Here is a 12,956-nt window from a genome sequence, read left to right on the forward strand (position 1 = left end):
TGGTGTACTAAAATATTCAAAGCATGGGATGAAATAAAATATGTCTTCTTTTAAGTTGTTTCTCTAAAATATTTTTGTTGCAACAGGAGAATATGGTTGGCAGGTGTATATATAAGAATATTAAGCATCTGTCATGCCTTCAAATTTTTAAGTGTGTGTGTATGTGTGTGCATGTGTGTGTGTTTGACTACTGGAATATGAGTAAAGATTGTTTTTAATTAGTTAATTGCTTATGTAACATATTGTTTCATAAAGTGGAAAATTTTTCATATATGTAATGAGATGGTATTTCTTACTTACCTGTAAAGTGCAGACAGGGGCCTCTTACTTCCAGGCTTTGGTCTGTATGGTTTGGGTTCCCCTGCCATGTTGATATCTGAAAATATAAAATAGCATTATTTAAAGTGGCTATTGATAAACAATTTGTAAACATTATATCTTGGATTTTATTTACTTATTTAAAACCTTTTAAAATTTTATTTATCAATTAATTTATATTATGCATCTAATGTGATGTTTTGTATGTGGTGCTTGTATGTGTTAGTCTGCACATGAGCACACATACAGGAATACATGTGTGAACATACAAAGAAACTCTGGATGTACATCTTGTGTTTTCCCTTGATTTCACCTTTATATTTTGAGGCAGGGTCTCATACTGAACATGAAGCTCCTCAGTTAGGCAAGGCTCTTTGGCTAATCTTATTACCTGTAAGAGTATCTCACTGAACACAAATTTCATTAACTGTGTCTCCACCTCTGCCTCATTCATGCTGGAATTATGTCTACCTCCCCAAGTCCCTTTATGTAGGTTCTATGGATTCAAACTCATGTTCATGTTTGTGTGGTAGCTAAGAATTTTCTTCATTCTTTCTTACACACATCTTGTATACTAGTTACTTTAAAATATATGGAAAGTCCTTTATATGAGGTACCTTGTGAGAATTTTCATACATACAAAAAGGTTAGATTTTTGTGCTTCTGGATTTTATATCCTATTAGGAAAATATAGACATGAAGAATGAATTACATATATACATGGTAGAATATGATTATTGTGGAAAAAGTGTAAAAAAATGAAAGAAGAATCAAGATGTATGAAAACAAAGATAATGAGAAACAATCTGATTTTTAGGTTCTTAGAGACTTCTCAGCAATCATAAACATTCATATGGGATACAGCTTTGTTCCTAAAAAGAAGTTATTAATTTCTAACATTATAATATCATAATGCTTACAAAATTTATTGAGAAAACAAAATAATAACATGAAACTTTAATGAATGTATATTTTGGACAGTCATATCCTGGCTTCATAAACTGGAAATAAGATCAAGAGTCTGAGATTTATAGGATTCCTGAGGACATGACAGTCTACACATACACACAGTGGCCAACTGTGAGCTTAAAAGAAATGTTAAAATTTTAAGAAATTAGGAATTTGGGATTTAGAGACAGTTTTCTGTAGCTCGGGTTGTCTTCAAATTCATGGTACCCTACCTATATCAGCCTCCAGCATTCCCTATATTGCATTACTCTAATAAATATTTCAATGAATAGTATTGCAACAGTTTCCTACTTAAAAGACCGATTATAAAATTGAATCCCTACTATGATTTTTACTGTGATAAAACTATTTTTAAAATATGAAAGGTAAGATATGTAAAATTTAAGTGGTTTAGAAATGAGAATGTATTTGTTAGCTCAGAATATAAAATTATGATCTTAAACCAGACATAAAAATCATTGACCTTAAAATATAACATTTATAAATTCTATCACATTAAGTTAGAATTTCTTCTCATGGAAAGTCACATAAAGACAGAAAAAAAAGTCCCTGACAAAGAATTTGTGTCAATATATGACTATGTCTTTTCATCACAAGAAAACTGAGTTAAAACAACAAAAACAAACTTAGCCAATACAAAAACTGTCAGGAGCCATAATGGGAGAAGCTAATAATGAGCAGATGATCATCCTGAAATGCTTGCCTCAGATTATTATATAATCTGTGACGAGTGTGCCCCATTAGCAAGGCTGTGGTGGACGTGATTTTAGGAAAGATTCCTGCTATTAATATGCTTTTCCCATTATTATTATTATTAGACATATGCAACTATCACTAGGCAATAGCACACCCCTTTGTAGCAGATCTCTGCAAATCCACGAAGATATACTGACTTGTAGTGACACTATATAGGCAAATAGATGACTTCTTAAGTCTTAATGATGATCCTATAAGAATTCCTAAAATTATATCAATGATTACTAAGCTCTTTTATATTGGGACTGCTATTAAGTCCCTCAGGCATAGTCGAAACTGCAAAGAGAACTCTGCCAGTCTCCCAGTGTTATCAGTTAATTGCCCCTAGACCTTCTCCTGCTTAGAGCACAATCCAAGAGGTCATAAAACAATTAACCTAGGTTACTAGAGGGAATCCACAATTTATTATAGGTACCAGGACAGAAGAGAAAATGTTGCCTGGGTTTATCTATACAAAACTTCACTAATTTCTTAAGTTATAGTTTCAAACTTTCTGTGAACCTGTGGAGCTAGACAGGTGATGAATGTCTAGTTAGATAATTACTCCTAATAGATATTCATGTAAACATAATGTGTTGTAAACTTTTATTTCAATTTATGATTTGAATTTTGGTATAAACTTGTGATGAACTTTGTAACGTGATCATGTACTCTGAATGGTGTATAAATACTTAAGACAAAGACAAAGGAGATAGTTAGAATAGAGTTAGAATAGAGTTAGAATAGAGTTAGAATAAAGTGAGTTAGAATAGTGAGTTAGTTAGTCAGTGTGTGTGTGTGTGTGAGTGAGTGAGTGAGTGAGTGAGTGAGTGAGTCAGTCAGTCAGTCAGTCAGTCAGTCAGTCAGGAGCCCTTCATCTTTTCCTTTCCTTTTCCTCCTGCCTAGAATTTTTCTCCCTTAGAATTTTTACTTTGTTAAAATCTTTTCTTCTTCCGCACTCAGGACTTTTCACCTTTCCCTTCAGATAGCTTCATAGGATACCTTTTACACTTAAGTAAATCTATAGCAACTTTTTAAAGTGTCTTTTCTTCTTGTGACCTCAGATTAGCAGATGTAAGTTAGAGCCCAGCAGTTCCTGCTGAGATAGAACAAAGGCCACATTGCCTAATCCTCTGCCATTAGGCTGCAGGTGTTAATCACCCTAGCTTGCAATCTCTTACCCTCAGAAGAAGTTTTTAGGATAGCACAAGGCTATTTACTTAACCCCTTGCTGGTCTTAGGGCTGGGATGCAAGTGCCAGTTTCTGGCCACATGATCGATGACTGCAGATCAGCTACAGTAGCATAGGGGCTGCCTCAAGAAGAACTGGATGGAGGAGGAGAAGAAAGAAGAAACACCTGCATTCTCTTCCCCCTTCACCCCAACCAGGGGGTAGCCCCCCGGGCAAAAAACAACTAGTAACTCCACTTTACAGAAGATGTGGTAAGTAAATGTGGTGGTTTGAATATGGTTGGCCCAGAGAGTGGCACTATTTGGAGGTGTGGCCTTGTGGGAGTAGGTATAGCTTTGTTGGAGGAAATGTGTCACTGTAGTTGTGGGCTTTAAGACCCTTGTTCTAGCTACCTGCAAGCCAGTTTTCTGTCTGCATTTGGATGAAGATTTTGCACGTTCAGCTCTTCCTGCACCATGTCTGCCTGAATGCTGCAATGCTCCTGCCTTAATGATGACGGACTGAATCACTGAACTGTAAAATAGCCCCAATTAAGTGTTGTCCTTTTAAGAGTTGCGTTGGTCATGGTGTTTGTTCACAGAAGTAAAACAGTAAGTAAGACAATACACAAATGAAAATTTCTCATTTTCATCAGTAAAAAGAAATCTAAGTTAAACCAATCTAAATATTGTAATGCATCTGGAATGCAATATACTGTAGGTATAAGTATAAGTTAGTCCATATATTATGGAAATATTTTTCCAGTATTAAATAAAGAATAATGTTTAAAATTAAATCATGTGTGAGGACTGTGGTCCTGAAGAAATTATTGCATATGTGTAACACATGACTTGGGAAATTGTGTTCAATTAGATACACTTACAGATAAGATAAATATCTAAAGTCATAATCTATGTCAAAACATAAAGAGAAATTGGGAGAAAACTAGAGTTACAAACAAGAACATGGTTCTGGTAATGACCCTTAGAATCACAGCAATGAACAAATTCATGTCACTGAAAATATCAATGTTTTATTTAAATTAAGAGGCAAATTGAAGGACTAAGTAGGAATAACTTGTATACAATTAGATAAACAAGCAGAATTTAAAGGTAAACAATTAATTCAACTGAGGATTACCTTTAAAAAGGTATGTTTGGAATGACATGAAGAACTTGGAGATTAAATCATAGATAAAACATAGACTAACACAGTTTATTCTTAGTAACAATCATTTTATATATTTTATGGTAGGTAGTAAATAACAAATAATTAAAAAGAAGATAAGATAACAGGGTCAATATATATGTCGTTACACACCCACTTCAGAATTATCAGGGTTTGATAAACAAGTAGATTTGACAAAGACAGGGAGCTGATGTACAAGTAGATGACTGGAGAGAAAAATATATTTGGGGTGGACTATTGAGAATGAGAAAACCAGTAAACACTCCAGTTAAAACTTCAGATTTGATTACATGAGTGATATACATACATTCATACATACATACATACATACATACATACATGTGTGTGTGTCTGTCTTTCTTAGACAAAAATTAATCAAATAAGCAGTGACTCTTTTTTGATCTAGAATTAAGTACAGTGAGTACTGAGGCTGTTTATACTTTTTCATATTGATATGAAAAAATATAAAGCTGGAAAGATTATAAGTGAAGATTTTGACAATGGCAGAGGCTACTTGTCTGTGAAAATATAATAACATTTGTTGTTTCTTTGTACTTTGGATATTATGACTTACAAAATAAAAGTGTGAAATTTTCCTTATATATAAATAAAAATATGAGACAAGGCTGTCAATGAAAAATACTGTCAGCATCTTCATTTTTTTTAATAATATGCCATCAGTGGTTGTAAAAATAGTTGACAACTTGTTAATACTAGAGAAAGCCTTTCATGACAGACCGTTAAATCTGTATTTTCAGAATATTAGCTTCCCATCAAAGGTATTAAAAGTGGACAAGAGGGACTGGACAGTTGGCTCTGAGTAGTTGTGATTTTTGCAGAGGTCCCAGGTTTGATTCCTAGACCTCACATGGAAGCTCATAACCATCTGTAACTTCAGCCCTCAGGGATCTGATGTCCTCTTCTGATTTTCATGGGCCTAAAGTAGGCATTTAATATGAATACAATATGCCTGCAAAGCACCCATATCCATAAGACTATAAAATAATATTTTTAAATATTAAAATATTATATATGAGTCTTTAGTTTCTTCTCAGTTCAAACTAGAACTTAAATGCAAAATTTTCCTATGAACACATGAATTTATACTTAAATATGCAAATGTGTACATGTGTTTGCAGTGCCCCATTGACCTCCACCCAAAGTCTGAGTTTATTAGACAGAGAATAGCATCTCAGCTAATCATTATGAAGAAAAAGCCTTGGTAGAGGATGAACAATCCATTCCACTCTTGAAATAATCTGTATAGTTAAAGATTAAATGATTTTATAAGAACAAGCAAGCTTTGTGAGAGACCAAAGCTCACATTCTTATGTATCAAGAGCTATTGTCTTGAAAGGGCCGTACAAAGGGGCAAATAGCATCTTAATATTGTTGCAGAGACTTCCTGTTTGCCCTGGCAATGTGCAACTTACACATAGGCAGGGTGAATGAAAGGCTAATTAAACTTCAATTTCTATCCACTCTGCTAAGAAAATGACTTTGGACTAAAATATCTAAACAGAGAAAATATAAGAGTTCATTTGTAGGCTCCTGAGTTGAAGTTTCTTCCTTCTAATATTTAGAGTGGTTCCCAGCATTTCAGGCATCTTAACAATGAGACACTGTCATAATCAGAGTTCGTGTTTTAGAGCCACACATTTGAGTCTAACATACACTTTTATTTAAAAAGTAAAGCCACACGAAATTTTTGTTCGAGTTTGTGATTTTGTGTTAGGCTGCATTTGTTATAAGTACCTTCTGAATGGGCTGTGTGTTAAATGATTATCAACAAATTGTTTTGGTATATCCTCCAATTCCCAGTTCATCATTTTAATTATTGAGTATAAGTACATAAATAATAATTACTGTGGCATAGCCTGATTTCTAGTTACTGAAATCACATTTTCATGAAAAGTACTAGTAAAATCAGGTAAACTTCTGTGTGTGTTGATGAAGCCAGTGTGGGTTCACATCACTCCTGTTGATATCAATTCCCTCCATCCCTCACAACCATAGAGAAAGAAGAAGCAGAAGACAGCTTGAGCTTTGAGGCTTGAATCATGTTTTGATGATGCAATTATATATGTTGCCACATTAATTAGTCAATTTAAAATAGGTTAAAAGAGCTATATTTTATGTTTTCCTGGATAACTGCCTACCTATTAATAGATAAAACCCTGAAAAAACAGGAAACATATTCACTCATGTTTAACTCAAATATTCTAATGTACATGTAGGATCTAGAATATTTTGAACAATATTCTTATTGACATTTGGTATTACATACCTCTCTCACATTCCTGGTTTGTAAGATATCTTGACAAATTTAGACTTATTTATTTGCCAAGAACTCAGTTTGAAACATCTTGATTTTAAAGGTTAATGGTAATCTTTTACAATACATGTTATTTTGACTGCTGTAGTAAAATGACAACTTCTACTACTCTTACCACTTTTTATATATTTAACCTTGATGTAGGAGACATACCTAATATAAAAGGACATTGAAATTGCTGATGGTGTTTTCTAAATTAACAACAGTGTTTTTCTTGGGAGTTACTTAAAAAGAAAATCTTTATTCTGAGAGTTATTTGCCCCTCTTTCCCAGGTTTAAATAGATACCTAAATAATTCAGCTATGTCATAGAGACTGCCAAGAGTAGTCATTCAGAGTATTTTATTGTTCACGTTTAGAAGATTTAAGGACTCGTTACCATGCAGTTAAATGAAAACTCAGGAGATAAAGAAAACAGTCTGTTATGTTTGACAAGAAAATGATATAACTATATAGTACTCAAGTATGAGCTTTGTACTATTAAAAAGCCTTTCTTTTCAGTCATTATTAGTTTTGATCCTGAAATACTATAAAAGTAATAGAGCAAGAATGATTACTTGCCTTTTATATAGAGAGATATTTTAGATATTGAGATATCAATATCATTAGCTTTGTTTGCTATAATCATCTTTATAACTGAGCACACCCCACGCTAAAAGTATTCGACCATCAGAAAGAGACACACAATGTCCCTGCAGAGATAAATGACTATCTTAGGGTTAGCCTTGAAAGGGACTGCACTAGACTTACTGAATTACCATTTTCTTACTGCATCTTATTTCTCTTTACCAGGTTTTGGAAGTCATGCTTTCTAGACCACTAAAACCCAGTACCTGTGTGGAAAGCAGCCTTTGAGTTGAGGAGTCTGGTGCTTAGGATGGGTGAGGGTATGGTGAAGGGGGGACTGCAGGGAGACATGGGCAGCACCTCTGTGAGAAGTACTCTGGCTTCTGCATAGTGCTATCTGACACTTCCTAGCCAGGCAAGTTTATGACCTTAAGGTTCTTAAGCTGAGCTGCACAGAAGTGCTCATTATTCATAGAAAAATATGCACTGTTCTTGCAAATGCTAGGTACAGTTAGCCAGTGTTTTAAAATTTCAAGCATTTAAAGCCAAAAGCTGAAACCAAAAAACAATTTTATATTGCAAAAGTAAATGGCATCCTAATCTTGTTTTTCCATTTCTAGAATCAAAGCCAGTTTTAACACTTGAAATATGTCCTTAATAGTATGTTAAAATATTCACAGTTATGACAATGAAACTGTAGTCTAATTTTACTGGGCAGCCACTGAATTGTGACCACTTTAATGAGCCTATGGACCTAGTTTCATAAATTAGTTCTGACACAGCACTATGGCACATTGGCCTCTGGTTATTAGAATGCTAATGTGCAGATCACTGGCTGGCCAGACAACCATTTGTTACCAGAGCATAGACTGTGCCTGTGGGGTCTGTCTGCAAGGACAAATAAAAGTGGAAACTTGAACTTCTTACTAATCACCTGGTAAGCCTAATCCTTGTGTTTTACTATTCAGATTTAAACTGATTTCTTTCCCATGAGAAATTAATGTGAAACAAACATAATTAAAAAATACTTACTTCCAGCCTTTTGATAGTTATTATTTTTTCTAAAGTTTTCATTAAGAATTTGTTTATAGCTTGTTTTTCATTAATTAATTTGTTCACTTAGTTTACATACCTACCACCCTTACAATCCTTCCCTCTTAAGAAAACAGAACTCTCATCAGTAGCCTCCTACCATATCAAGTTGCAGCAGAACTACACACATCTTTTCCTGTTGAGACTAGAAAAAGCAGCTCAATTAGGGGAAACAGATCCAAAGGCAGGCAACAGAGTCAACAGCATCCCCTCTTCCTGCTTTTAGGGGTCCCACATAAAAACCAAGCTGCATTTCTGTTCCTTATGTGCAGAGGACCTACATCAGTTCCATGCGTGATTTCGCCTTAGAAGTTCAGCCTCTGTGACCTCGTATGACCCCAGATTAATTGATTCTAAAGGTTTTCTTGTGGTATCCTTGACCCCTCTGACTCCTTTAATCCTTTCTCCCCCTCTTCAGCAGGATTGCCCAAACATCACCTAGTGTTTGGTTGTGGGTCTCTGCATCTGTTTCTATCAGTTGCTAGGTGAAGCCTCTCAGATGACAGTTATGCTAAGCTCCTGTCTGCAAGTGTAGCAGAGCATCATTAGTGCTGTCAGGACTAGGCTCTCTCTCACGGCATGGGTCTCAAGTTGGGCCAGTCACTGGTTGGCCATTTCTTCAATTTCTGCTCAATCCTTACCCCTGTCTTGGACAAATTATGGGTCTAAGGTTTTGTGATTGGGTTGGTGTCCCCATTCCTCCGTTAGAAGTCTTGCCTGGTTATAGTGGTTGGCCTTTTCAGTTTCCATAATTCCCACTGCTAAGAGTCTTAACTAGGGTTATCCTCATAGATTCCTGAAAGTTTCCATTATCCTGGGTTCCTAGCTCATCCCAGAGACACTTCCTCTACCAATTCCAGTTCTTTTTCTGAGTTCTCATTCTGTCTGGTCTATCTACATTTATCCTTCTTGTTCCCCTCCCCAGACTCTCCCTCACTCAGTTTCTTCCATTCATACAATTCCCACTATGTCTATTCTATTTCCCCTTCTCAGTGCAATTCAAGCATCCTCCCTTTGGCTCTCCTTGTTACTTTGTTTCTTTGGGTTTGTAGATCATACCTTGGTTATCCTTTACTTTAAGTCTAATAGGCACTTTTAAGTGATTACATACTATGTTTGTTTTTCTGGGTCTGGGTTACCTCAATCAGGATTCTCGTTTCTAATTCTATCCATCTGCCTGCACCTGTCTCTATGTCATTGTTTTAATACCTAAGTAATGTTATATTCTGTAAATGTACCACTCATCTGTTGAGGGACATCTGGATAGTTCCCACTTTGGGGCTATTATGAATAAGACTGCTATGAACATAGTTGAACAAGTATCCCAGTGTCAGGGTAGAATGTATGTCCAGGAGTAGTAGTATACCTGGGTCTTTAGCTGGAACTATTCCCAATTTTCTGAGAAACCACTAAATTGATTTCCAAAGTGGTTATGCAAATTTGCACTCCCACCAGCAATGGAGGACTATTCCTCTTGTTCCACATCCTCACCTGCATGGACTGTTGCTTGAGTATTTTTATCTTAGCCATTCTGAAGGGTATAAAATAAAATCTTGGATTTGTTTTGATTTGTATTTTCTCTAATGACTAAGAATGTTGACCATTTTTTAAGTGATTCTCAGCCATTAGATTCCTCTGTCAAGAATTCTGTTTAGATCTGTGCCCCATTTTTAATTGGATTATTTGGTTTTTTGGTATCTAATTTTTGAGTTCTTTATATATTTTGAATATCAGCCCTCTAGAAGATGTGAGGAAAAATTGGTTGTGACATCTTTCACCTCATTTATCCCCAGCACTGATTTGGTCGATCTGGCAGGCTAGGTGGCTGTCTTTTTTCTTCTTCACTGCTTCCATGTACATCCTTCCAGAAGCTGAGAGTTCGGTTAAACAGGATGATGTTCTCTGAATACAGAGGAACTGTTCTTTGGTTAAGGCTATATGAGTAGTTGTGTTCCCCTCCTAGAAATTCCAAACAAGCTCTGAAAGCTCAATTAATTTACTTTTGAGATTTGCATACATGAGAACTATGTTTATATTGATTATATGGCAGAGTGGTTGAAAAGAAGAGAAAATAATATTCCCCCTAATAATCATAGACTGTCTAGTAAAAACTGAAATACTAAGCCATGGGAATCCTTGCTTCAGTGTGGGAAGCAAGAGATTCCCTCAAACAACATAGGTCATTGACATTGCCATTGATATTACATTGCCTGTGATTGTCTCAAAGATTTTGAAAGTAACTCCTGTTGCAGAAGACACTATGTGCTTTTTGAGGCACAGAACTTGGAGAAATCCAGCTGGAACTGAACAGGAAGTCTTTTCCTTGAAATTCAGAAGGTGCTTTGCAAGTTTCCAAGAAAGAAAAGCAATCAACAATTCTACCCAGTTGTGTAGCATAGAAATTATAATGACAGTCTTTGAAAGATACCCCAGTGTAGCAACAATTTTGTTGTCACCTCAAAGTACCAAATGGTAGGAAACTCATACCTTTCACTGTAAACCTGTTGTTAGTCATAAACCACAATTGGTGTAAATGCAGAGAATAAGTGACCATATGGTATCTAACCCCAATTGAGACATCTAACATGTAACTTCTCTACTAATGATTAAAACATATAATAAATCATTCTTTTCCATTGTAAAATAGCTACTGAATATGCGAAGCATGCCATGATTTGGGAAAGGCATGAGGTTAATCCACATCCTCATGCAAGTGGAACAGAGAGCAATGAACCTTACACTTGTGATGGCCCATATTGCAGACACCAGCTTCACATTGCACCATGTTTCATTTGCTAGATAAAAAGGTGTTGCAGGGTTCCCTTCTTGATCCATGAGATGATTTACTTCAAAATGCCAATTCTAAACTGAGGTTTTTCACAGAACTGCATTTCTTAACACTGAGAAAATATAATCTATCAATAAAGTCGAGGACACCAGTTTCTGCTATTCTTTTTTGTGATATGTTGTCTATCCAAGATCCCATTGGCCATATATCAAAATGCCTTCTATTCACCTAAATATACTAATGAACTTGAGACTGTGAGACTTAAGCATGAGCTTAATCAATTGCTGGTCCACTCAAAAGTTACTTAACAGAGAACCTAGCATGCTTTCAGTCACACTATAAAGCAAATGCCAAACAAGTATAATTACATTTGTTGAGCATACTTAATTACTGAAAAATTCAATTTGGTTAGCTATTTTTTTTTATTATTTTCTATTTTAATTCTGTAGGTAAATTTTCAGAAGATGTATTTCAAATTCCATGGACATCTTTATTTCTTTAAAAACTGAATTTGGAGATGATGGTTTTTGTTTGTTTGTTTTGTTTTTTAACTGAGATTAATTTTCCAGAAACCAAGTTAACCAACCACAAAATTTAAATAAATATTTGCTAGCAGTACCCTAAATATGCTTAGAACTTTGACTTCATAGTAACTTTAAAAATCTGCTGGAGACTTGCATAAGTATGACAAAGATCATTTTATCATTAATTGAGGAGGGCTCATGGGATTTACCACTTCTGACACACTGTTGAAATGTAATGGTTTCTGAAAGAATAAAGTGTTATGTTCTTCATTGGTATAACGACTGACAAATTACACATTTCAATAAAGAAAGCATCATCTATGCTCACTCAAACAAGATAACTAAGATAATTATACTCAATAGTAATATACACACACATGCTATCTCTCTCACACACATAATCTCACACACACAGTCAGACAGATTCACACACACCTACACATTTACATATACAAATAGACACACATACACACATACACATGGTCACACACACAAGTTCAAACAAACACAAAAACAAACAAACAAACAAAGCAAACCATCAATGTAAGAGAGAGATTGTTGAGAAGAAAAAAGGTTTACCTGGGAGAATGAAGGTATTGAAGGACGTTAATCAGGGTATGATAAAATTTATTATACACATAAATTAAGTCGTCAAAAATAAAACATTATATATATAAACATTATGTGTGTGTGTGTGTGTGTGTGTGTGTGTTCCTAATGATTTATGGATCAATAGTGGAAAGCATTGTGATAATTAAGAGTAAAACTATATGGCAGTAACCAATTAGGTAATGAGAAGGGAGTAGACTCTCTCAAAACAACAACCCTAATTTGGTATAAAATTCATCAAAACACATATATTTAGTAATGCTTATTCCAGTACATATATCATAATTATTTTCAGACACAAGTATAATCATTTAAATTAAGTTCAGTAAACAATTCTTTGAGAACATCCAGATATTCACACCAATAGAACAGACTCCAGTGAAAGTTTTTCTCTTCACCATTCATTTTTCTTTTTATATATGTTCATATGCATTTTCCTTAATGTCCTTATTATTTTTATAATTAAATATGTAATATCTCAACCATAGTATTGTGCATTTTACAATTTATAAATGAAATGCTAAGAATGATGTTAGGGCACTCAAACATACTGTCTGCAGAGTGGTGCACAGCCCTGACAGAGCATTTAGCAAACATGCGCCATTTTTATTGTGTAAAGGCATGTCAGAAATGCGGCATCCAGGTTCTTTGCCCACCACAG

General features: G+C 34.9%; 1 protein-coding gene across 7 annotated transcripts in view; it reads right to left on the minus strand.

Annotated features, from left to right (window-relative positions):
- Positions 1–12,956, minus strand: part of Ralyl (RALY RNA binding protein like) — a 677,304-nt gene that overhangs the window by 151,537 nt on the left and 512,811 nt on the right. For all 7 annotated transcript variants that reach the window (XM_076911218.1, XM_076911217.1, XM_076911216.1 and 4 more), the window contains one exon: positions 301–376. In XM_076911218.1, the coding sequence (XP_076767333.1) occupies positions 301–376 (76 nt within the window). The remainder of the gene's footprint in view (positions 1–300; positions 377–12,956) is intronic.

The sequence above is a fragment of the Arvicanthis niloticus genome, chromosome 13 (genome assembly GCF_011762505.2).
Source record: "Arvicanthis niloticus isolate mArvNil1 chromosome 13, mArvNil1.pat.X, whole genome shotgun sequence".
NCBI lineage: Eukaryota > Metazoa > Chordata > Mammalia > Rodentia > Muridae > Arvicanthis > Arvicanthis niloticus.